This window comes from Carex rostrata, chromosome 24 (genome assembly GCF_964058835.1).
Source record: "Carex rostrata chromosome 24, lpCarRost1.2, whole genome shotgun sequence".
Classification (NCBI taxonomy): domain Eukaryota; kingdom Viridiplantae; phylum Streptophyta; class Magnoliopsida; order Poales; family Cyperaceae; genus Carex; species Carex rostrata.
The window spans coordinates 7,744,675-7,769,738 of NC_135941.1; the positions used below are offsets into that span (position 1 = coordinate 7,744,675).

Below are 25,064 nucleotides of genomic sequence, written 5' to 3' on the forward strand. Positions count from 1 at the left end.
TATCAAGATTGTGTTGAACAATTTGGATCGATTATTTTGTAATAAGAAGTTCATATGATTGGAGTATGAAAATAACTTTTAACTCTGAATAGATACTTACATTTTGCAGTTGCAAAACAAAAATTGAAGCTACAATGAACCTAATTAAGTAAATATCGATTTAGACATTTTTTTTTATTCAAATTTTAAGAGTGAAATTATTCGCACAAAAAAACATCTAACATCTTGCTCGTATATATATATATATATATTAATTCGAATTGCTTTCTTCTTGTCCAAAAAGGAAAAAAATGGAACCCGCAAAATGCATTGCACAAGTATGCAATACATAAATAACAATGAATTTACAACTCTGAGGTATCTCATATTTTGCGTGACTTTTTGGAAAATCTCAACTGTTCAATTAAGTTCTGCACGAATCTCGAAGCTCAAATAATACTGGCCCTTGCGCTATCGGCGAATAGGCACCTGACACGTCTGTCACACAAAAATTAGATATCTCAGAGGAAACGCACTGAAACAAGTAACGATGGGCAGCCTCATACAGCTGGATACTCTGCGGCGGATGCACAATTGGATTTGTATCGTCCACAGACGCAAACACGCGCGTGGCAGTATGTAACGGATAACAAGCATTGGAATGGTGTATCCGCTACACAGTGTTACAGGATGGTAGCATGCATTATGACATGGTAGAAATTTGAGGAAGAATTGGATCAAAGCTGCTGCCTCTCGAGTCTCGTCTCGAACTCTCGATCGGTCTGGCGCACTTAGCAAGTGAGGAGAGGAATAAAGGTGCCAATTTTATTTTAAGTAAAGAGCGCCAATATTCATCAGACACTTCAATGCCTCACCCTCACCTCCGCTCAAGCATCCACTTCCACTTGGCCCTTTTAATTCCCATCAAACCTTAATCCCTTTTCCAGTCACACAAGAAATTAAAAGGAAAATTCAAAAGAAGAATCAGACAAGGGAGGGAGGGAGGGAAATTAAGAGAGGTATGGAGAGCCAGTCTCGAAGCGAGGCTTTCCCCATGGGTCTTAGGGTTTTAGTGGTGGATGATGATCCCACCTGGCTCAAGATTTTGGAGAAGATGCTTCGAAAGTGCTCCTATGAAGGTACCTGTACTGGTCGGATTTGATTTTCTTTCTTCAGATTTTCGTTGCATCTTCCCTTCCCTTCCCTTCCCTTCCCTTCCCTTCCTTCATACATGGTTCAACTTGAATCAATCAAGTGTACGTTGCTCTCAGACATCGATCTAGATATATATATATAGGTTATCACCTTTTTTTTTATTGATTGATTGATTACTTGATTGGGGATTGATTAATTGAGGCATATCCTAATTAAGTGTGCTTTTGATTTTGCTACATATATACCATTCCCTGTATCACTATCCTATCTATATGCATGGGCATGGCAAAGCTATAAGCTACACACTTCTTCTGTTCCAAATCAAATCAAATCCTTCATCTTTACGGCTAATCTATTCACAAATATTTTCTGGTCAACTTCCAAGATACCAGCAATAGAAAAAAAAATACTTTCCCTTGTGGTGTTAGTCTCCTCATATATCTTTCAAACTAGAAGTTGGAGGTGAAGGGAAAGGCGGTCAATGACACAGAGATTAGTCAATAAAAAGCGAAGGAAGGTTGGTATAATAATAATAATAATAGTAGTAGTAGTAGTTATATACTTATATTATTACTATTACTATTACTAATACTATATTATTATTATTATTATATATATAACAATTTTCTAAGTTGGTTGCAAAAAAATTTCCTTCCGTTACACCCTGATTTTGGAGGTTAAATAAAAGTTCAAACCAAACAGAAATAATTTATGAAATTTTACGTCCCTCTTCTTCCATTCCTTTCACTATTCTCTGTCCACACAAAGAATAAAGCTTTTCTTTGATTATTTTTTGATCCATTCGCCCAATGTTATATAAAGTTGGAGATAGCTTTGTTTCAGCAAAAAAATTGATTATTTATCTTTCGATACTTATGTTTTGGACTCTGTTTCTCATTTTGATAATTGCATTTTAATTAAAGATAATACAAAAACTATCTGCTACACAACCTTACTTAAAAATATATATATATATATAGCAGTAACTTCTCTGATTCTTCTTTTGAATTTGCCACATCGTTTTGTTTTTTTAGTAACTTCTCTGATTCTTCTTTTCGTTTTAAATCTAGCAGTAACTTCTTCAATAGCTTTTTGGAAGGATATACTGACAGTCAAATGTATTTGACAACCATGAAACTGATAAAACAACAATTTAGAAAAAGAAGTAAAATTGTAAATTATTTATTATACTTTAGATCGGTTGTATATCAAAATCTGGTGCATATATATTGGTCACTGATCAAGTGTTGATAGAATAATATTTAAACTCTTTTTTTCAAATCGTTTGACGAATGATTATTTCGTTTTTAAATTAAAGTATACAGCATATCTAAACTATAAAGAAAATGTCTACAACTTTACATCTTCAAATAACCATTTTTTGTTAGTTGTCATCTTTGTCAAATAAGTTTTTCATCATCATAAACTGTCTCCTAGCACCAGAAAGCATTTATCAATTGAACTGTTTCAATGAGTTCCCATAATCTATATATTGCTAACTCTTTCTGCTTTGAATAAGAAACAAACAACGCTCCCTACTTGGGAAAACGCTAGCTGTAGTTAAATTTTTTATATAAATAAAGTAAATAAGTTATTTCAAGATCCTCTCCATTGAATACAGTATTGGGGTTATATATTTCAATTGAATAATTAAAAATATATATATTTTTTATAATAGTGGAAATAATTCCACCGAATTTTACTGAAATCATGAATAATTAAAATGTTAAGAGAAAGAAAATGATATCAATACTGATGATAATTCCGAATCCTCACCATGATCTTTTCTGATGCTTTTAATTACTGCATGCAGTTACTACATGTGGCTTAGCAAGAGTAGCTTTAGAAATTCTTCGAGAAAGGAAAAACAAGTTCGACATTGTGATTAGTGATGTCAACATGCCAGATATGGACGGTTTCAAACTTCTCGAACATATCGGCCTAGAAATGGATCTACCTGTTATAAGTTAGTCTTCTCTTTTTCCAATTATCAACTATATTTAGCTCTAATTTAGTGTTTCTCACTAAATTAGAAGTGCCATAGTTCCCTGCTCTGTCACCAATGATGCTAGACAATGCTTATTTTGGTAGTCATAACAATATTGCAAAATAATTAGGATAGAAGTAATATCAAAATGCACAAGAAACAGTATTGAATCATTAGCTATTACTAAAAGTGTGTGCAACTCACAACTTCATGTTAAATAAGCTCTTAACTTTAAATAAATAATGTTTCACTACAGTGATGTCTATAGATGGGGAAACAAGTAGAGTGATGAAAGGGGTGCAGCATGGAGCATGCGATTACCTCCTAAAGCCGGTACGCATGAAGGAACTGCGCAACATCTGGCAGCATGTCTACCGCAAGAAGATGCATGAGGTGAAGGAGATCGAGGGTCATGAGTTCACCTGTGATGATCTACAATTAATTCAGGAGGCAGGGTTTGAGGGGTTTGAGGAAAGGGGTTTGTTGACGCGTGAAGACAAGAAGCGCAAGGAGGAGTACAGTGACCAGGATGGGAGTGATCAGAGTGCGTCCAAGAAGGCAAGAGTTGTTTGGTCAGTGGATCTGCACCAGAAGTTTGTCAGTGCCGTTAACCAAATTGGTTTCGATAGTAAGTATCGTTTTTTGTTAAAGAAGACAATATTGTGACTAATGATAGTTATTATCTTTCAGTTTTGATCAATACATTTTGTGTTTTTCTGTTTAGTCTTAGCGTAACTAAGCACAAAACAATGCCAGAGAAAAGGGGAAGCAAAATGTGATGGCTAGTGTTCATTAGTTTAGCTCTTTTGAAAATATCAAGGCCAGGCTATTTTTAGTTGAATTTCTTAATATTTATTCTTCTATTTGATATTCCCCATGAGTAAATAAATTATATTCTTTGCAGAGGTAGGTCCCAAGAAAATCTTGGACTTGATGAATGTCCCAGGTTTAACAAGAGAGAATGTGGCAAGCCACCTCCAGGTATCTTAGTAACAGCAACCTTTGTAACACTTGAACAAATTTATATCCATACAATTTGGAACAGAGTGAACACAATTAAAGAAAGTACCTTTTTTTTCTTTATGTTCCGATTTGCAGAAATACCGTCTCTACCTGAGCAGGCTTCAGAAGCAGAATGAAGACTCTACTTTGGGCAATAACAGACGGGCAGAATTTAATCCAAAAGAACCACCCGCAAAAGCTGACCTAAAAACATCTCCTCAAGTACAACAAAGCACCACTTCCAAACCCAGTCCCGGGTTTGGATTCATTGCTCCAGAAACCGAAACACAACCTATTAAACCCACCAGCCACTTTGAAGAAGAGATTAAAGTCAAGAAAAAAACCTCGAGTGTGCCTCCACTAGGCATGTTACTTTCCTTCGCGGGCACAGTACCGAGTGCAGAGATGATCAAGACTTCAGAACCATTAACCACATCGAAGCACCCGCACCCAAATTGGACCGGAAGCCTTCCTTTAGTGCAGTTCATGCAATACCCAAAACATGACCACGATCGGTGTGATTTATTAGGTGACTATTCGTGCCTGCCCAAACCCGACTTGTACACAAGTGCACCTTCAGTAATTTCCATTAACATGCAAAATGAAACAGGGGATTTATTGGATGTGAAACCGGCACTGATGGATTGCATCAAGGCAATTTCCCCTTTGACATGTACAGTAGATGGATCCAGTTTAGGATTTGACGGGTTACCAGGTATTAAGGGTTCTTTCTTTGAACAATCCTGTCGCCGTGCTGAAGTACAGGGACTGATAACAGGTTCGGATCTGGTTCCTTTACCTGAAGATTTGAACCTTTATTCCTCTCTCCAAGAGATTGGTTGTTTTGAGAATGTGGATCTGATGAATAGCATTGACTTGTTTCAGAGTGAGGTAGAGAGTGGTAGTAACTGGTGTGACGGATCTGAGTTGTTTGATTACCCACTAATAGACGAGTGTCTTTTTGCTTGAACCAATTAATAAGGAGTTTTTGTGCTCCTTTAATTTTATGTGGGTTTTGCAAGAGTTTGTGCTAAGGCTAAATTGTTAGTAATTAAAGTATCCTTAACTAGTGGTGGATGGATGCAAATGTACAGTCTATCCACTTCATATACCGCTGTGATAATATAGTTAAATCATTGTAGCTGTACACTTGAGAAACTTTATATGATCATTAACAGGGGCGGATGTATTGAAAAGGTAGCTTAGTAGCTAAGTTACCTCTATGATTTTAAAATTTTAGTCATATATATTAAAATTTAGTTAAATTTTATTTTTTTCAGAACTTTCTATATAGTCCAACCCCTCTCAATAATAATAAAATGTTTCCTTGTAGTGTAGTAGTTAGAGCTTTATCTTGTTGTTCAAAGGTTTTGAGTTCAAATCTCACCCACTACATTTTGTATTTTAATTCTCAGTCCCCTTTATCAAAAGCTTCTAGTTTCGCCGCTGCTTTCACTATGAAATATTTAGTCTCTTCAACATTCTAAGCTCGAATTGTTCAACACATTTAGACTCTGATGAGGAGCATTGAAGAAAAATAAATAAGTTCGTTTACAGTAGAAAAGAATTTAAATTGTTTGCTCAAAGCAAATTCGAGGAGAACACAATTCACAAATTTCATTCAAACTGTAAAAATTGTCATCAAATCCTGATTTTTAGAGTTTCAGATAACATATAGAAAAGGAGATTAGATTGAATGACCAACATATTAATTGAAGGCCATGCATCGTGGAAGCTACTAGGAATTCGCATCCTCTGAGATATCACATATTTTGCGTGACATTTTGGAGAATCTCAGCCGTTCAAATACATTCTACACAAATCTCAAAGCTCAAATAATACTGGCCCCCTTGCGCTATCCCGAATAGGCACCAGACACGTCGGTCACACAAAATATTAGATATCTCAGAGGATACATACTCAGCTACTAGATGCCTCATCGGAGCTGACGCTGCTTAGGATCGATTAATCTCACCTCTGTGCAACTAGTGAGAAGAGAACAGAGGAGAAGATGAATGCATAGGGGTCTGAATTCGCTTCTGATCACGCATTGCCTCTGAATTCCAATTCAATTTAATGTTTGAACCTCATTCTCTCCCGCTTCCGGGACGCATTTCCTTCCGATCACTCTGCCTTTATGATCGAAGCCTTTATTCACTTGCAGCTTTCAATGCATATGTACATTTTTATCTTTATCATCTTTACCTCCTCTTTGTTTCCCTTTCTCTACATTCTAAAACTGTACAGCTGAGATGTTAGTTCAGATGCGGTTTATATTTGTATATAAAATCCTCTTAAGTTGTGTAATCATGGAAAATTCCTGTAGAGTGTAGTTGTATATTTTAGGTTATATCTTCTGTTATAGATATCTGATTTGGATTTTTTTTTTCATATTTTTGCAGAATTTTCTTTGGTTTAGACCCAGATATAAAAAGTTTCTTGTAATGAGTGGAATATAGTTTTGCGCATAATGTGATTGAAATGAAAATCTTATGAAACATTTATTCTTGTTGTTCTTCTCCATTGATTATAATTTTGAATAACTTAGTTCAGTAAAATTTGCTCTCTTTTCTATATTACAGATTGTAAATTTTAATATTTAATCAACCTGATTTTGTTAAAAACTATATTTATGTACACCAAACATTTACTCTTAGTTTCTTAAATCCGTGTTTGTGGAAAATTATTTGTGTTTGATAATATTCTTTAATTTTACAACTTCTATGTTAGTCAAAAATTTAATTAAGTCCCTTAATGTTAAATAAAAAGAAAATATATTTGTTTCTATTTGTCAGTTAGATGAAATTAGAGTACCTATTAGAGTTTTATTAACAATATTGTGGGAAAATGTATTTTGTTATTTTTATGTTAATGAAGCACTTGGAGACAAACGGACAAATTCAATCTCAACTTCAAACATATTGTCTCATAACAATTTATATTTTATTTTCAAAAGAATTAGTTTATGTTTCTCTTTTGTTCAAACATATTATCTCATAAAAATTTATATTTTTTTCAAAGAATTAATTTATGTTTCTCTTTTGTTCACTAAAAGTTGGTATAATATTTTGTTGAAATCTTTCGTTCACAAGTTATAATGCATGTGGACTATCTACCAAAAAAATATGAGGGTTCAAATGCACCCAAATTTTTGTGCACCCAAATGCACTCTATCTTTCAAATATTTTTTCTTCGTTTTCAAAGTCCGAATAGTCAATCTGGACCGTTAGATGCGATCTATATATTAAGATGTGCTTGGAGACAAAATTTTACATTTTTTGGAATTTGTTTACTATTTATTAAGTCACTTTGAAAATCGCTGATTTTACATTTTCTGGACCATTGGATCAGTGATTTTTCAAAGTGGCTTAATAAATAGTAAAAAAATTCCAAAAATGTAAAATTTGGTCTCCAAGCACATCTTAATATATATATCGCATCTAACGGTTCGGATTGACTATTCGGACTTTGAAAATAGAGAAAAAGAATATGGTGCATTTGGGTGCATTTGAACCCTCCTCAAAAAATATATAGAGAGAGAGAGGAGGGTTCAAATGCCTCCATTTTTTGTGCCTCTATCGTACCTCCATTTTTAAAAATTTAAATAACTCAAAATTTAAAACTTAAACGTCAAAATAAAACCGTTAGATGTGATCTATGCTATTTTCTTTATGTGCCCATAAAAAATTATCACATTTTGATTTTGCTTTTATGTGAATCAATAAGTTAAAAAATCAACGTCTAAAAATTGTCTACATTAGTATACATTTTTACAAGTTCAAGATGACAAGCAAAACAAAGTTGAAATGCCATAATTTTTTACACGTGCATAGATAAAATGATATAGCTCATATCCAACGGTTTTATTTTGAATTTTAAGATCTAAATTTTGAGTTATTAAAGTTTTTAAAAATGAAGAATTTTAAGATCTAAATTTTGAGTTATTAAAGTTTTTAAAAATGAAGGCATAATGGAGGCACAAGAAATGGAGGCATTTGAACCCTCCTCGTATATATATGATCACTAAATAATTAACTAAACAAGCCAAATCAATGCAAGACTTCTCCTAATTACGTTTTACTGTAGAACACTAAAGCTCTTAAGAATTGTGAATGAATTTAATAATAACTATCAAATGATAATTCAAAATTTTGAGATGTTACATCAAGACAGTTTTCTTTATTTGCACCAATTTTCCTATATATTTTTGTGAGACCTTGGCTTTGACCTTGCTTTTTTGCGGCCAGAAAGCACAACAGAAGTCACAACCAAAAACCCTAAAACAGAAATTCCCCATAGTGCAACCCTCCATCTCATATGAGACCTATCTACTGCTTTAAACCTATGTACAGGCGAGGAGATATCTAATGTAGAATTAACATCAGACACCATTGTATCCACTGGCAATTTCTCCTCTAGCTTCTTCTCTCCAATTGGGCATTTCCTTCTCTGGTGGTGCAAATAGAGGGCAGTGTTAAGTGCCTTTGCGCATTCAATGCTGAGAAGATCCCTCGCTCTCTCATTTGGATTTTCTGTTGCAATTGAAGATGGGTCAGGCGGGTCAGGAAAATTAGCCCAGCAAGTGTTGACCATGTCGGTATATCTCCAATCAGCCTTATCAAAGCTCCAATTCCCCACGCTAAATCTTAACCCATAATGGAAGACACGGATGCTGGCCCCAGGTTCCGGCTCATAACCAGGATATAGCATTATATCCCTCCTTATAATGTGCCTTAGTTTGAGCTGGAGAACAGAGATTTAGCCTTTAGGAAACTTCAGTAGTTATTAAAAAAAAAAAAAAATCTGTAACAAGGACAAAAATATAGTTTTCACTCTTTCTAATCTATTATTTTTATGTTGTATTTGTTGAGCAAAAAACACCGGATTTACGACATTTACAATCACCAATAGCTAAAACTATGTTCAAATAAATGGCTCTACATTTGCTATTTTAAATCCATTCAATTGCTTCATAAATATAATTCTAATAAGAGAATATAAACTTGGAGCCTAACACCACACATGGCTTGCCATGATATTTAATTCAATTTGAGCTTTAGCAAAAAAATAGCTCATAGGACTACGGGGCAGAATTGTCAATTTTTACCAGAGTAAGCTAGTACAAGATTAAATCCACCAAAGAGTTCCTGAGTGTAATTTAGAAAATAGTCAAATTAGCCTCAAAAAACAACTATGAACCGTTGATCTTGATCTATTTGATAGACTAAGTGTCAATATTTCAAATTTTCTATTTTTTGAGTTTGTTTTATACAAGATAAAGAGATTAACAATGAATTTTGGTGAATTCATTTTTCAATAATATCTTACACACAACAAAGTCAAGAAAATGAAATTTTGAAACGTGGGCACTTGACTCTTCAAATACATCAAGATCAATAGTTTGAATTTGCCACTTGAAACTGATATTATAGTTTTTGAGGTAAGCTCACAAATCCCCTATCGAGCTTAATTAAGCTCGCACTAGCTTCGCTCTAATTACCTTTTCACACAAAAACTCGAGCTTTGGTGTTTTCAGCACATATGATATGTCTCACATAAATAAAACACTGCTATTTGCCAAATGAGAAATATGAGTATGACCAATGTCAGGCTGTATAAACCACCATAAAATATTGTGTTTTACTGGAAAAAAGCCAAGTATTATTGTTGATTAAATTTGAATTTGCCTGATAGTTCAAAACGAAAATTAATTATCATTTGAAGTAATATTTTCTCACCTCAGCAGCGGCAAAAGAATAACCATACATCTCGCTGATCCAACCAGATGCATAAATATCGCCTGTAATATTTGTAGCATAATGCTCCTTGTCAGCACGCACCTCCTCTGACTTGTGGAACCATAGCATTGCAAACCTCTTGAGGTCATCTATGTGCATTATTATCACACCTCCCACCTTTTCACAGAAAGAAGGATTTCGAGTGTGGATCTTTGCTAGCACATTGTCACACCCAATAAGGTATCTGATTCAAAGAACAGAAGATATTATCACAGATATAGAAGAACATTAGAGCCTGCATTACATTGCATCAGAACCATTAAGTTTTTTTGTAACACAAAGGAAAGGTTTGTTTTACATGCTTGAAAATTACGCCTCACCTTTGTGTTAATGTAATTACCTGATGGTACAGACATATTCTGTTAGAAGTTAAAAATCTAACTCAAAATAATTTAATCAACTGTCCTTTTGGTAACAAGATATTACCCATGTGACCAAAATGCAAAGTTAACTCAAGCCTTAAACACTAAGCGGCAGTCCAAAGTGCAAGAACATATCTTATTAGAGCTGGCACCAAAGAGGTCTTATATAATAGGATTTCCAGTAAAAGTATTGCATGGATACATGAAACACCATGTATAATAAATGCAGCCTTAATTTAAAGTCACTTACCCATAAGGGGCAGAAACAGGATGGCCAGGGCTAGCACCATACTCCCATGGGGTAATGGGGCCTCGCATGATCATATCAGCATCCAAAATTACAATATACTCAGCATCAGTCTTAACATGATAGAGCCAGTGGAGAACTGCTGCTGGCTTATTAATTGCCGGGTACCTTCAAGATATAGGAAAATCACCCTTTCATTTCTCTAACTAAACTGTACGTTTACTAATCAACACCATTCCCCTGTCATGAACCCACGAGATCTTATCGTTGGTTATAAGGAGGATTAAAATTATGCAATCCTGTGTGAGGTCTGTTACGTGTATAAACTGGTATGTACTGGCCAGTAACCACAGCTTGGGGCAAACAAAATATATGCATTATGATGGCGATATCAGTACAATCAAATTTTAATTTTAGAAAGGAAGCTAAACCAAGCAAACTTGCAAATTTTGGTACAAGTGCCTGCCCATACAGGTGAGGAACCCACCAGCACCAGTACAAACAAGCTGATATTAAAAAATGAGTAGGGTTAAAATACTCTGTTGTTTCTGTGCCCCAATCATGCCTCACATCCTTATCTCCGCTTCCAAAGTCCAAACAGCCAATATGAGCCGCTTAACATGATCTCCATATTAAAACGTGCTTGGAACCAAATTTTATATTTTTTGGAAATCTTTCACTATTTTATAGATAGGTACAAAACCACTGTTTTTCAGAAGACCCTAAAATATTAGTAAAAAATTCTAAAAAATATAAAATTTGGTCTCCAAACACATTTTAATATGGAGATCATTTTGAACGGTTCGAATTGACTCTTTGAACTTTGAAAATGGAGATAAGGATGTGAGACATGATTGGGACACAAAAACAATGTAACAGTTTAACCCTACTCTTAAAAAATTGATAGGTAACAAAAAAAGTCACATGTCTCCTGTCAGTGGATGTTGAGTCATTGAAGGCACATAGTGGGTGGGTGCAAGATCACGTCCCTTGTACATCTTCAAATCCTCGTCAGTACAACTCAGCAGCCTTGTAACACCACCAGGTTGCCCACTCAATCTAAAACTATGCATGAACCCTACCGTCTGCCAGTCAAAATATGTTGAGCATTCTGTTGAAAAAAGTGTGTGTATCTTTGGCCTTCTGCCTTGCAATTCACCTACTATTCTATTTTTGTTAAAAACTTTTGTATATTTCTGTGGTTGGTTCAAGTACTTTGGCTTGGTTAGTTCTTTAAAACGGTTGCTCTTCAGAAAGCTCAAATACTTTGACCATCCCGGCTTGGAGCAACCAGCCGAGAGGTGGTGTAATAGAAGCCCTTCATTTAGAGTATTAATGCATTCTATGCTTATGAATAAACTGCGCCTTTTGTTTGGATCAGGCTCCAGCATCTCGACCTGCATGCTAGCACCAACATAACTAGCAGTTAATATGACTGCTTTTGATAAGCACAACAATAAAGAGCGAAAAAACAGAAGCAAGAATCAACCCGGAAAGAATACATAGTGGATAAAATGACTCTTCAAATATAATCCTCTTGTTTCTTTATTTAATGAACAAATAAGTTTTATTCGGTTTACATTCACTTCCAAAGAAAAGTAAGAGAGAGAGAAAAGAAACAGCAAGGAAGTAGTCATTACTCATTAGGGGCAGCACTGTCAAATTTAACCAAAAACATTGCCCATCAGAAATTTCAGCCAATTCTCCTCCATAAACCAGAATTAAATGATATGTACAGCTTTTAATGGTATGGTAATATTACACAAAAAAGGTGTCTTTTTGTTTATCAGCAAATTTGAAAAAGTATATACCTCTCTGGGGAAAGGTGGTGGTGGGAATAGCCGATTACAATCATATACAATACCATCTTCATGGTGTTCTAACTTGCTGAAGGACCAGTTACCGACTTTAAATGGCAAACCATAGTGCATGAGAATCGGCTCCACTTCTGGTCTAGGGATGTAACCTGGGTAGATCATTATATCGTCATTTATCTGATGGTGAAGACCAACCTAGCCGACAAGATTGAATTGTTACACGTTGGAGATTAGAACATTTATCCAGAGAAAATGATAAATCATGCGTTATGCAATAGCTGCTCTAAAACTTAAACACATGAAAATAACACAATTTTTTTATATTATACTACTAGATGATGGAGAATGCATCTGTTCCAGAGTTTTTCTTTAAAAATTCTTTACAAATAAAGTCAACAGTTTCCAAAGATAATATTTATGACTTAAATAAGGTCAAATCAAACAAAAGAACCATTGTGCCTTTGTATCAATATTTAACAGAGACTAGTTTTTCCATCATGCTAACCTAGAAACACCCTCTTATTTGCAAGTCTTACTTCCAGATATAAGAACATTATTTGCCAGTATGATACAGCTTTTTTTTACCTTGAAAAAAAGAATAATAATACTTGAGTCAAACTAGGGTGTTCTTAAGTTCACCAAGTTCTTTGTGAGCTTACTCCAAAATCTACCGGATGGACTTCAAATGACGAATCTGAACCGTTGAAACGGATCTATTTCATAAGTGATGTGTTTACATGTCAAATTTATAAACTATAGAATTAATTTATTATAAAGTCAAGTGGTCAAAAAATGATGAAAATTGAACGCATTAAAATTAACTTGTAAGCATTCTTTTTTTTACTGCTTCAATTTATACTAAATTAAGTCTAAAATTGATAAATATGATATGTAAGCGCATCACTCATGAAGTAGACCGGTCTCAACAGTTTGGATTCATTGTTTGAAGTCATTTTAATAGGTTTAGGAGTTAAGCTCACCATAAGTTTGGTGAGCTTAAGAACACCCTAGTTTCATATGCCAAAAATCATCCCATTTTTCCCAACATAAGGAAAAGAAGCATTGAGCTTACTTCAGCAGCACCAAAGGAGTAGCCATACATCTCACTGATCCAGCCCATGCCGTAGATATCACCAGTAATATTTGTCGACCAGTGCGCCCGATCCTCCCTCACCTCTTCAGTCTTTGACAGCCAAAGGGGTGCTAATGCCCTCAGGTCATCTATGTGCATGGCCAGGATCCCACCAACTTTGTCACACCACTCGGGATGTGTTGTGTGCAGCTTTGCCAGAATGTTGTCACAACCCTTCAAGTATCTGCATGAATGAAGTTTTTGCTTACAAAATTCCTTTTTCTTCCAAGTAGAAGAAAGAAAAATGATGATCAAATAGACAGGGAAGTTTTCTCTTGAACTTAATTAAAATATTTCCCCAGCATATTGTGATAAATAAATGAGAAGTCCCCATAGCGTCCCCCTCAATATCTCAACAAATGTCCATATTGCCCTCATGTTTACTAAACAAAGCAATGAAGGTAGGGTACTGAGGATATTCCCAGCTGTTGTAAGTCAACAGCTCCACTTTGCATTCTAATATCTCCATCTTATACCAACAGGAAAACATGCATTAATACTGATACCCGTAGTAGGCAGCTACTGGCTTCCCTTTCTTGGCTCCAAGTTCCCATGGAATTAGTGGGCCTCGAACTATCATATCAGCGTCCAAGATGACAACCCAATCGACATTCTGAGCATCTTGGCTGTTCTCCAGCCAATGAACAACCCCTGCTGGCTTGTTAATAGCAGGATACCTAAGAAATTAAAAACAGCAAATTTATTTTACATACATTTTCTCAAGAGTGCTTGCTTTTAGTGGCCACCAAGGATTTTATCTTTCAGAAAAGAGATCAACTTAGTATTCAGTAATTGATAAGCAATTCTTGGGGTTTTAGTTCATTATTCTTCCGTTGAAAACCAACCCAGGTATTTTATCTTTTAATTAAATTGGATCTCAGTTCAGAAAGTACCCCACTCAAGTTCTTTCTTTCAGACCGAAAAATTGCCACAACGAAGTTAAAATATCATCAAACTATAAGATGCATGATAACATTTTTACCAGTATATCACCCGCTGGGCATCTTACTATAAGGGTGATGGTTAACTAAAATTTTTTACCAGTTTATCCCAATTACCACCGATAGTTTGTACATCTAAATCAATTTTTAGGAGGAGCTGTGGCTCCCATGAATTGAATAGCAAGTGCAGGCTGTGCTTGCCCTCTTCTCAAAGAGAAAAATTCACCTATTTACCAAATTCCTGTTGAAAACTCAAATCCTTAAAACCCAACTGAGCTGTAACTCACCAATCGCCAGTGCGGGGATGGCGGCTCATGGAAGGAACGAGCAAGGTAGGTGCCAGGTTCTTCCCTCGGTACCGGCTGAGCTCATCCTGGGTACAGGAAAGAAGCCGGGTGATGGGCCCTGGCTGGTTAGCCTTTCTGAGGCTGTGCACCAGGCCCACCGTCTGCCAGTCGAAGTAGTCTTGGCACTCGACGGAGAACAATGTGTGCATCCGCCATGGCAACTTGTCTTCTCTTTCCTTTCCGGCCTCCTGCGCCGATGTCAGTGCCGTGAGCAGGAGATGGAGAAGGAAGAGGAGGAGGAAGGTGGGGATTGGTGCTCGCATTGCTAGAGAGATCCGATCTTCATGTCAGCTTTGGAAGAGGTTGACAATAATAGAATGTGTTTTGTTGGGAGAGCAATCTCCAAATGCAATTGCAAAGTATTGCAAAGTGCTTGTTGACAATTTATATTTATTTTTATAGATATCGAATTCTTTTAAAATTTGAATAAAGCTTTTAAAAGCACTTTTATATGAAAAAATTCATGGTTATTATTTTTTAAAAAGTAAAATTTTGTAATTATTATTTTTTTATGAATGTATTTATTTTGTAATTAGTGATCACTTTCAATTTGACAACTATCTTGCAATTGCTAATCAATACAGTATTGATGGAGATGTTCATGCTTCGTTTTGATTAAAAACTTAAAATACAATCAAATTCTAATCTGACTAATATATATATTCGATAATTTATTATATTTTATATGTAAATCTTATAAAAGGCTCACTTATTTAAATAACAAAATATAAGTTTATGAAAAGTTCCATAAGTAATATTATTTTAGTAAATTAAATAACTAATATGCTACGATCCGTAAATAAATGTACTAAAATGCTATGATCTCATCCGAATCTCCGTAAATAAATGAGGATATAATCTATATATTCGATCATTTATCAAATTTTATATTTAAATCTTATAAAAGATTCACTTATTTATTACATTCGTACTTAAATTTGTATAACAAAATATAAGTTTATGAAAAGTTCCATAAGTAATATTATTGTAATAAATTAAATAACTAATATGCTATGATATGATATGATATGTTTCAAATGTACTAAAAATGCTAATATTATGTTCAAATGATTAAATTAAAACAAACCTGTACAAATAATTTAAAATAAAGTTTTATTCTTAATATATTTTTATAATATAGAATAATTATATTCGCTTGGTTTCACTTATTTATTCATCTCTTTCATTACCTCTCCGTAAGACTCGTTCCAGGAATTGGTTGAAATTTCATGTATTTATATCAATTTGTCATTTATTAATAATTTCCTATCAAGATGAGCTTAAGGCGTCAATATTATCTTCATTAAAAAAATATATATGTTATAGGAATAGGAAATAAAGTAATATAATCTTTTTCATATTGAAAATATATATATATAATTTGTGGAAATTTCTTTTCCAATCTTTTATAAAAAGTAGATCCTAAAAATTTATTAATGACTCGGACTTTCAAAATTCAGACAAAAATGTCTCATTAATTTAAAATTTAAAATTTATTTATGCTATATAATATTAAAAAAAATTATGAGGCTGGAGTTCAACAAACAAAAGTTTACTTTGGCAAAAAAAAAAATGTTTCGAGTCCAATTCAATTATTCTTTGTTTAAAACTGCGTCTTGATTGTTATTCAATTAATATATGTCATAAGTTTTCGTAAGTATATCTTAATATTTTATTACTTAGTCTGTTTGGAACAATTGAATTGACTAAATAATAAAATAAATCTAACTTCTAAAAGATGATATTATATATATATATATGTAGAATATTATATATAGCAATACCGGTGGGCGGTGGCGACAAAAGACTGAGTAATAACATAACATGTGTTTGACTATGGCGACAATATAAGAAAGAAAGGCAAATGAGTCATTGGAGTGTAACAGTGAGTAAATCTGTATTGGAGTGCGGTGGTTATTGGACGAAAACGAATTCGGTTATGAAAAGAGATGAATAATGAGATAAAGGTATAATTAGGATTAGTTAATTAGAGTAGTTTAGATGATTTTATGAAAATAAATGAATTTAGATCGATATGGAGGATCATTTGACATATTTTTTGTTATAATGAAATTATTACTAGATATTTAAAGTCGCTAAATTAACTTTCAAAAATTAACTTTGGCGAGTTTAAATCGTCTACAACACATGTAAGAGGTTTAGATATCTTTTAATTGTTTTGTTAATTGCAAAATTTAGGAGTAAATACACTACATATCAAGTAGTTTAATTATGTCAAGGAAATATTTGTGTAGTGCATTTTGACAAATTTATATTATACTATTTTATACTTTCTTCTTCGTGATAAAATAAAATTATGTGAATTTTCGGAAGAGAATGGCTCCGATACTATTGCACGAGTCGTTTAATTGGGAACATGTTTCTTGAAGTGGAAATAAAAGAATCAGAAACAGAAGCGGAGAGCAACGGAGGCATTGAACAAAATATAAGGAGAGCAGTGAAAGGGGTCGATGAACAGTTTGATTACTAGGAAAAATTGCCAAATTTCTCCAAAAAGATATTTATTTGTATTTATTAATTATTATGTTGTTATGAATGTAGTCGTTTCTACTATTTTGATTACTAGGAGAACGATCATGATCAGAAATCAACCCTGATAAGAGAATAATGGAACATAAGCTTCTAGTTGTATCTTTAATTTGCTAAATTCAAAACATTTGAGACATATTATATAAGAAGAAATTAGTAATTGACGTCTAGAAATTAATCCTAGACGTATCAAATTATGTTACATGCCAAATTGAAAAATAAAGGTTTCAAAACCTATAATTAAAGAATTAGAAACCCCACTAACACACTCATAGAATTAGATAGGTCAATCTAAGATTACGGACATACAAAACTACATTACTCATTTCACAAACTAAAATGAAGTTCAAATGATTTTAAGTACTTGACAATATTATAATTAATCAAAAAAAAAACTTCAAATATAAATTTAGACCATAAATAAGCGTTCTAGAATCAACCCTAATCCAAGGATGTCAAACACAAACCAAACATGATAATCATAGACTGATCAGGCTGTCATTATAGTGCATTTACGCTGTTCTATTCTACAGTGTTTAACGAGGTATAAATCTCACCAAAATCAACGTTAGTATATTCATATCACCCCTAAATTTACACCCCTCCCACTTCGTTTCTAAAAGTTAAGCAGTCATGTTGCAATGCATATCCAGGAATGATTCTGCACCAAATCAGTAAAATCAACAACTAAGCTTCCCATATCCGAATTATAAAGCAATGAATCCAGTGAAAAAAAAATTAAGCATCAAACTATCAAAATAATTGTACCACAATCATATTCCTTCGGAGGGTAATGCCAATACTAATCTTCGCGAGCATAACATAATTTCCAATGCTGACTTGTCCTGTAAAATTCAATTACTTTTCACTCGCGGGTCCCGGCTAAGACCATGTGTCTTTAAGGTTTTGATGTAGTTCCTCATGAGACTAAATTTGTTTGCGCCTAAATGGTGCAAATAGTCCCATGTGAAAATTCCCGTCTTATGCAAGTCATCAAACAGTATCCTGTCAAACCAAAAAAAAAAAAAACTCGTTTATGTAGAGTATCCGTATTTTTCAAGGAAAATACAACTAAAGAGGATCTCTTTGACCTCAATTAAGAGAAACAAGCTTGGCATTTCCTGTAACACAATGTTAGAGGCTCTATTAAGCATTCTTAGACATCACTTTTACACAGTGCAACAAGGAAAAAAAAGGGTGGGATTAAGTCCACCTGCTATCCTAATTGGTACCAGTCCATGTATGCTGGTAGACACTATTGCTGTATGTATATTATTATTACCGTTATCTGCTACTGTAATTCTTGCCCTTCTAATTTTTTCAAATGAATAGCAAGAAGGACAAAAAGGATAATGGACAGCACCTGACCCCATAATTCCCGACCTGTTCTGCTGACATGATGCCAACATGGCGCCTTCCAAATAATACCTGTCTCCAGAAACAAACTAGTTTAGACTGTTTGATATACTATGGTGAACAAAACAAAGAAGAAATCAAGGAAAAACACGCCAGCTTGTATTGGTGCCGCTTGTGATTGAATACATAATAACCGAGGAAACACACCATTCCACTTCTTCCCGATCTCTTCATTGTACTGAGAAAGGTCACTTCTTGTCTTTTAATGGGGTGTTGTAATGTTTTTGATAAGTCAGATTAGAAATGAGGATAGGACAGTAGATTGTACATATTATGGATTTTGTACCTTTTGTATTCAGCAATGAAACAGGTGGCAATTGCCACTTATTTCAAACAAAAAAATAAAAAGTATAAGGTACATTTACCAATTTCCTTCCTTAAAAAGTAGAAGAAATTGTATGGTGCACACATGCTAGAAGAATATCCACATAAATACATTGCAACATCTATTGTCCAAAGAAAATTACTACCAAGATCAAAGCATGAAAGTCTAAAATGAGGTAATTACCTTCTCGCCTCCCACAGATCTAATTTTACTATCAGCAGCAGGGCTGTGTACTCTAAGAAACTCGGATGAGAGATTGAACGAGGTACCATCTGAAAATTCAACTTGTACCTACAAAAGATCAACTATAATATCAGCAAAACAAAGTTCATCAAATGAAACCCTTTTACCAGATATTAGCCTAGATGGCATATTACGTCAACCAAAATCACATAGATCATGAAGGCACTTTAACCCTTGAGATGAATAAAAAAGATGTAACTTTCTGTTGAGATTGCATGTAAACCAAGTTCATTATTGAATTACGTTAGCAAATGAAAAACTAGCTGAGCTTGGCATTTGCAAGAACATATGAGGGACTAACTGGGAAAGCCATTGCTCCTCCAAATCCAATCCAATCCAACCATGTAAAAAATTGACAATGGCAAAGAAGATAGATACATAATGATTTAAGCGAAGTTGAACATGATCATATTAATTATTAAATGAAGGGGAAATGTGGATGAGTAGATGAGTTGGAGGAGATAAATATAAATATAAATATAAATATAAAGAAAAGATAAAAATCCTACTGCCTTGGGAAGATGGAGCGCGAATTTAGTGAGGCGAGGAGGCAGAGTGTTGGTAGAGGCGGAGTTGTGGAGGCGCCGAAGCGCCGAGCGTAGCACCCAAGCGGTCATGACCGTCGTATAAGCGTAGCACCCAAGAGGGCAACAAGCCGAGCGAGCCAAGACTTTGGTCCAGACTCCCAAGCCAGTGATCAGCTCGAGTAGACTAGATCGTATTCAGCTCGCCGCAGTATGTACCAGAGAGAGATCGAACCGAGGAAGACGGACCTCCGGTCAGGACCTGCCCCTGCCTTTGTTGAGGTTTTCCTTTTCCTTGATGCTTGAGGGCTCGATGGATTGGGGCCTTGGAGTCGGTGTAAGTGCCCTCTTTAAAAGTTTTAAGCTTTGATTAGAGTTTTGACCTCCATGTGTATTTTTTTTTTTTTTACCTTTAAGCTTTGATTAGAGTTTTGCTCCATTTGAGTTTCTTGATCTCAGTCAAAATTTGATGAAAAATTAAGAGATAGGACAAAGAAGGCATCTGCGATTGAGTGTAGACACCTCCAGTTGGTTGTGATTGAGTTTATGAGGTTCCATAAACCTGCCGAAGATTTGGCAATTTTTTTCTTTGCATTTGTGAAGACAACAAAGAAACTGAAAATTTATCTTACAAACCGGCGGGCTTCTCTGTGGCTTATTTCTTAGGTCGAAAACTTTGTTGCTTTTGGATCTTAAAATTGAAAAAGGGTTGCACTTAATTTAGTTTACCGTTGTTTAATCCATAAACTAATATTTATTTTGATCATTAGTCATATCTTATTTTTTTCTTTTTCTTAAATCTTGATCATTAGTAATTGGTGCAATGGATTAATATTTTTTCGGCTTTTGAAATGTTTTTGGCATGTGTATTTCACTTCTAATGTAATTTTTTTTATAGTAATCAGAAACTATGCAACTTTTTGGCATGTGTATTTCACTGCTTTATCATCAACGAGAACTCTTATTTGCTGGCTTATTTTGCTTTTGAAGATCAGTGAAGGAAAATCCGAATCATTGATATGTCTGAAACCAATATAACTCTAGAACTCTCTAACGCCATAAATTTTTGGTATCGTATATGATTATAAGCCAGTAACTCCTCTTTTTAAATAATATACCTAGGCCTCTATAGTAATAAGAGCAATTAATGAAGATCAGCTGGAGAATATTATTGTACAGCATCATATATAGTACACTAATACACCCCCCAAAAGGCCCTGACTGATTCAATAGTGTTCCGCAATATGAGAACTAATTCAGATTAAAAGTTGAAGAGCTAAAAAGAAGATTTTCAAAGGATTTCAAGCATTTTAACTAAAACTAAAACCAAATAACAACAATCACAAAACAACTTCAGGGACATACAGCTTCCAGATAGGGAATGAAATTCATGTTTCACAACATCCAGTTCAACGCATACATAGATTCTGAACTACAAAGTACAAAAAAACCAAACTGCAAAGCTTTCTATCAAGTGCAAAGCTTCACGGAAATACTTCTTATATAAGTTTTCCTTTACTCCACTTCTGCCAAATAGTCATCGATTTCAGATGAGCTCAATACCCTGCATTTTAGCACCATAAGAGAGTTAAGCATGAATAATGTCAAAAAGATTATGACGCAAAGGACGCTATATTATGTACCCACAAAATGGCTAATGCACCAAGGACCCATAAACTCATTTTGCTGATGCTATACCAAGTTTTGGGCCAGATTTTAAGCTTAAACCTTTTAGCAACAAATAACAATAAACCATTAATAAGTATGAAAAGAAGTACGAGATCAAGTATGAAACTAGGGTGGTGAAGTTATGTTTAGAATAGGAACCCAGAGCAGCATCAAGGTTACCCATTCTATACAAATTCTGATAAGTGGTAGAAGCATAACTATGTATACGGTGATAATAAGAATAATCCAAGGAAACTAAGCAGTAAACACAAATTATGAGTAAACAAAAGTGCCTGAATTGACGATCAGTGCCAATGATTCCAATTTCAATATTCTTCCCTGAAATTTGACCTTCAAATCTGCACATATAAGAAATACATTGTTGAAGACAGCATTATTAGCCGACCATTAATTATGATCACTATAAAGTTACTATAATAACACAAGAAGTAAAATAAATACCCTTCTTTTAAGGTTAAAATGGCGGTGTGGATAGCATCTTCAAGCTCTATATCCTCAGTGTACCTACAATTAAATATATCACTTCCATTATACAAACTGCACAAAGTGTACTAGCAAGATACTGGAAAGAAACATTTCTGAGCATAAAACCCGGTGCAAATATAAAAATGATAATAGAAATAAAGAAAAAGGCGGGCTTTTGTTCAGTTCTGATCAATAGTAGGTAAAAACTGGTTGCAAGACTAACAGATATAGAAAAATAATGAGCCAAAAAGACAACACTAGTGTACCTTTTCTCAAGGAAAGTTTTTGCATTAGAAACATTTTTACCCATAGCAGAGGCCTTCCATGAGAAGTATGACCCTGACGGATCAACCTGGCACATAATTTTGAATAAGACGAGCAAAAATCTATTATCAAATATTTAATCTTAACAAAATGAAAATAAACAAAGGTATGAAAGGATAAATACCTGATATAACTGTGGGCCATTGTCGTCATAACCAGCAATCAACAGAGAAACACCAAAAGGCCTCACACCACTAAAATAAACAAACAAGCACCAATAATATTTAATAAACATACATATAATGAGGGAAAAAGAAAGACAAAATGAAGAAGAGGTAGAATGAAATAATATACCCAGATTGTGTGAATTCTTGCATGACAGCAGCTGTTTCTCTGACAAGTTGTGTAACTGGGATAGGCTCCTACATAAAAGCAAATCATAAATGAATATCAGAAATCTATTCAAATAATAATCTCTTGAATTAAGCCATCATGACTCAAAAGCTATATGAAATTCAAAGAAAGCAATTTTATCATAATGAAACATTTAACACCTACCTTGTAAAGGCGGAAATACTGTTGAGCTTGTTTTCTACTTTTTCTCACCATAACACGGAAATCTGGACCAATGCCACTGTTATTATACAAAGGGGACAGTTTATTTACCATTTGTAGTAATTAGAGAAATGAAAAAAAATAAATGTTGCATAATCTCTGGAAGCACAGAATTTTGGTTTGGACTATAATTAATAAGCGGGGATAGTGTCTAGATCTCTTTCATCAAATTGAAAATGACAAAAGAACTATCACCACTAGAATCTGTCTAAAGAGACATTTGCAGTAGGTGGCAAATTGTTTTATATGTACTAATAAACCTTCACAGATAAGCTCATAATAAGATACTAAATATAAAATCTTACAACAAAGGAAAAACCAAATAAGTACATAGAAAAGAAAGAAAAAAACCTGTATACAACCCCAATATTAGGAGTCATCAGCTGAATCTTTTGAACCTGCACATAGACAGTAAATTTCATATTAAATTCATGCAAAATCACTTGATACCAATTCTTAAAAGAATAAAAAAGATTACTTAAATTAGTATTCTTTAAATTAAAATACTTAATCACTTGCTGGGTTTTGCTGGGTTATGTTGGATGATCTAAGGTCGATGGTGCTTTCTTTTTTTCTGTTCTAACCAAGACTGATCCCACTCCTTCTTGCTATGCCTTATAGGCCAAGATAAGTATTATTTCTTTATAGTTTATCTGAGATCACTCTTAAGGTCATTCAAAGGGGTGGATTTTGTGTTTTGAACTTGTGATTGAGGGGTTTGGATAACAGGTGGTAGAGTACAAGGTTTTCTGATGCAGGGTGTAATGTTCAGATATTGTATATTGGGGTTGGTTACTTTTGTGAAACACGTGGTATAATATCACTTTCTTGAAATAAAAAATTAAGATACTTAGTCACTTGCCGAGGTTTCATCCACCAAAATTGACGGCAATTTCTTCTCGGTGGCAATTACCACTCCGTTAGCAGCTGGATTAATTAGAGAAACAAATGTAAACTTTTACTAAAAGAGAAATATACTTATAAAGCTAATAAATCTAGCAATAATACATGTCTAAACCATACGACTGATTGAAATTAAGCAAGCATCACCACATGTCCAGAGAAGAAATGCCTAAACTAAGAATTAATAAAAGAGAAGTGAGAACTGCACCTCTTATCCGTACCCCTTATCTACACCCCAGATGTATTTATACTTTATACAAAAAATATTAATACCTGATGATAAAAAAACTTATGCCTTACATTACTAGGATTAAAAACTCTGAAAGATATAGTTTACTTATTCAACAGAGTATTTGGTTTGAATTTTCTTATGATTATTTGGAAAAGAAATAATGATAAATACTTTGTATGCTAGGTCTAAACACTTGCAAATTCAGATATAAATAATTTCTATGTCAAGTAAACCATTTTTTTGGGGGCAGAACATGGAGTGCAAAAATAATTTCTGTTAATAAAAATATAACAAAGTACAAAACAGAATCTGATATTAGTATTTGCAAACCGACTAAGTCTAAGTTCATAAGACGCACCTTTAATCCCGAGTGAGGTCTGACCAGATCCAACAGCCTGAAGCGCGTGCTCGATCTGAACAAGCTTCCCCGAAGGACTGTTTCGATCGGCATTAAAGAGAAGTAACAAATCAAGTAAAATCACAAGCACGCTGATATACCAATTTGAGGAGCAATAAAATCGAACTAAATAAAAAATGACAGAGAAATCGAACCTGAAAGTGGTGAGAGAGAAGGAGTACTGGCTATCTCCCATTGCTCTTTCTTCTTTTCAAGCACCTCTACTGTGCGAAATTGAGGTGAGAAAATATAAGATGCTCTTTCCCGTTGCGCAAGAAATGAAAAATGGAGGTCGTTTAGAGCGAGCTACAAGAAAGAATCGTGGAGGAGGCAGAAGACGCGGATCAGGGCCTCAGGGGTAGTCAGCGGCCTTTGCGTAAATGGGCTGACAGGCCGGGCCGGGCTTTTGATGATTTTGCGCTTAAACCATAGTTCTTCTTAAACCTATACGGGCCGGGTTAAAATTGATATGAGTTCGTGGGCCTAACATTAGATCTTTTAGGCTCGACTAAGGTGTAAGGTCTGTCATTTGAGATCACCTATTTAACTCCTGAGGGTTTTTTTGGAGGAACCTCATTTGACAAGTAGAGCATGACAGACCAGTTAGAACCTAAAACAGGAACCATTTCACAAGAATGCCTTTTGCTTTAGTTCAATAAGGTGAGTATACAATA

General features: G+C 34.4%; 4 protein-coding genes across 6 annotated transcripts; 1 reads left to right on the top strand and 3 right to left on the bottom strand.

The window, feature by feature from the left end:
- The first annotated feature begins 828 nt into the window (after window positions 1-828).
- Window positions 829-5,144, top strand: LOC144575419 (two-component response regulator ORR26-like). The gene is made up of 5 exons (XM_078325557.1): window positions 829-1,118; window positions 2,948-3,100; window positions 3,378-3,749; window positions 4,026-4,102; window positions 4,220-5,144. Exons 1-5 carry the CDS (start codon window positions 1,001-1,003, stop codon window positions 5,090-5,092), a joined length of 1,593 nt encoding a protein of 530 aa, XP_078181683.1. The 5' UTR covers window positions 829-1,000; the 3' UTR covers window positions 5,093-5,144.
- A 3,078-nt stretch (window positions 5,145-8,222) lies between these two features.
- LOC144575418 (peptidyl serine alpha-galactosyltransferase) lies at window positions 8,223-15,102 on the bottom strand. 2 transcript variants are annotated; one of them, XM_078325555.1, is made up of 8 exons: window positions 14,708-15,102; window positions 13,986-14,156; window positions 13,420-13,663; window positions 12,342-12,542; window positions 11,455-11,927; window positions 10,534-10,698; window positions 9,862-10,105; window positions 8,223-8,866 (listed from the first exon to the last, which is right to left on the bottom strand). In XM_078325555.1, the coding sequence occupies exons 1-8, from the start codon at window positions 15,028-15,030 to the stop codon at window positions 8,321-8,323; spliced, it is 2,367 nt and encodes a 788-aa protein (XP_078181681.1). In that variant the 5' UTR covers window positions 15,031-15,102; the 3' UTR covers window positions 8,223-8,320. The 2 variants fall into 2 exon arrangements, with proteins under 2 accessions (XP_078181681.1, XP_078181682.1); XM_078325556.1 differs by having other exon boundaries at window positions 14,647-14,785.
- A 2,670-nt stretch (window positions 15,103-17,772) lies between these two features.
- LOC144575837 (Myb domain protein) lies at window positions 17,773-20,230 on the bottom strand. Of its 2 annotated transcripts, XR_013518539.1 has the most exons (5): window positions 19,811-20,230; window positions 19,242-19,349; window positions 18,681-18,745; window positions 18,086-18,322; window positions 17,773-17,978 (listed from the first exon to the last, which is right to left on the bottom strand). XR_013518539.1 is itself a non-coding variant. In XM_078326081.1 (4 exons), the coding sequence occupies exons 1-4, from the start codon at window positions 19,916-19,918 to the stop codon at window positions 18,172-18,174; spliced, it is 432 nt and encodes a 143-aa protein (XP_078182207.1). In that variant the 5' UTR covers window positions 19,919-20,230; the 3' UTR covers window positions 17,773-18,171. The 2 variants fall into 2 exon arrangements, 1 of the variants encoding a protein (XP_078182207.1); XM_078326081.1 differs by having other exon boundaries at window positions 17,773-18,322.
- An 883-nt stretch (window positions 20,231-21,113) lies between these two features.
- LOC144575400 (proteasome subunit alpha type-2) lies at window positions 21,114-24,785 on the bottom strand. Its single transcript, XM_078325538.1, has 11 exons — window positions 24,546-24,785; window positions 24,352-24,428; window positions 23,721-23,785; window positions 23,210-23,256; window positions 22,802-22,877; window positions 22,598-22,665; window positions 22,428-22,497; window positions 22,246-22,331; window positions 21,956-22,018; window positions 21,787-21,852; window positions 21,114-21,389 (listed from the first exon to the last, which is right to left on the bottom strand). The coding sequence occupies exons 1-11, from the start codon at window positions 24,584-24,586 to the stop codon at window positions 21,341-21,343; spliced, it is 708 nt and encodes a 235-aa protein (XP_078181664.1). The 5' UTR covers window positions 24,587-24,785; the 3' UTR covers window positions 21,114-21,340.
- Between the last annotated feature and the right edge of the window lie 279 nt (window positions 24,786-25,064).

Excerpts from the sequence above, each read along its gene's own strand:
- LOC144575419 (XM_078325557.1), top strand. The coding sequence starts at position 1,001 with ATGGAGAGCCAGTCTCGAAGCGAGGCTTTCCCCATGGGTCTTAGGGTT. Across the intron at positions 1,119-2,947 it reads TCGAAAGTGCTCCTATGAAG|TTACTACATGTGGCTTAGCA; the intron begins GTACCTGTACTG and ends TACTGCATGCAG. Across the intron at positions 3,750-4,025 it reads TAACCAAATTGGTTTCGATA|AGGTAGGTCCCAAGAAAATC; the intron begins GTAAGTATCGTT and ends TATTCTTTGCAG.
- LOC144575418 (XM_078325555.1), bottom strand. The coding sequence starts at position 15,030 with ATGCGAGCACCAATCCCCACCTTCCTCCTCCTCTTCCTTCTCCATCTC. Across the intron at positions 13,664-13,985 it reads CCAGTAGCTGCCTACTACGG|ATACTTGAAGGGTTGTGACA; the intron begins GTATCAGTATTA and ends TCATTCATGCAG. Across the intron at positions 8,867-9,861 it reads ATTCTTTTGCCGCTGCTGAG|CTCAAACTAAGGCACATTAT; the intron begins GTGAGAAAATAT and ends TCTGTTCTCCAG.
- LOC144575837 (XM_078326081.1), bottom strand. The coding sequence starts at position 19,918 with ATGACCGCTTGGGTGCTACGCTCGGCGCTTCGGCGCCTCCACAACTCC. Across the intron at positions 19,350-19,810 it reads CGCTCCATCTTCCCAAGGCA|GTACAAGTTGAATTTTCAGA; the intron begins GTAGGATTTTTA and ends GATCTTTTGTAG. Across the intron at positions 18,746-19,241 it reads GATCTGTGGGAGGCGAGAAG|GTATTATTTGGAAGGCGCCA; the intron begins GTAATTACCTCA and ends TTCTGGAGACAG.
- LOC144575400 (XM_078325538.1), bottom strand. The coding sequence starts at position 24,586 with ATGGGAGATAGCCAGTACTCCTTCTCTCTCACCACTTTCAG. Across the intron at positions 24,429-24,545 it reads TTCTCTCTCACCACTTTCAG|TCCTTCGGGGAAGCTTGTTC; the intron begins GTTCGATTTCTC and ends CGATCGAAACAG. Across the intron at positions 22,666-22,801 it reads AGTATTTCCGCCTTTACAAG|GAGCCTATCCCAGTTACACA; the intron begins GTAGGTGTTAAA and ends GCTTTTATGTAG.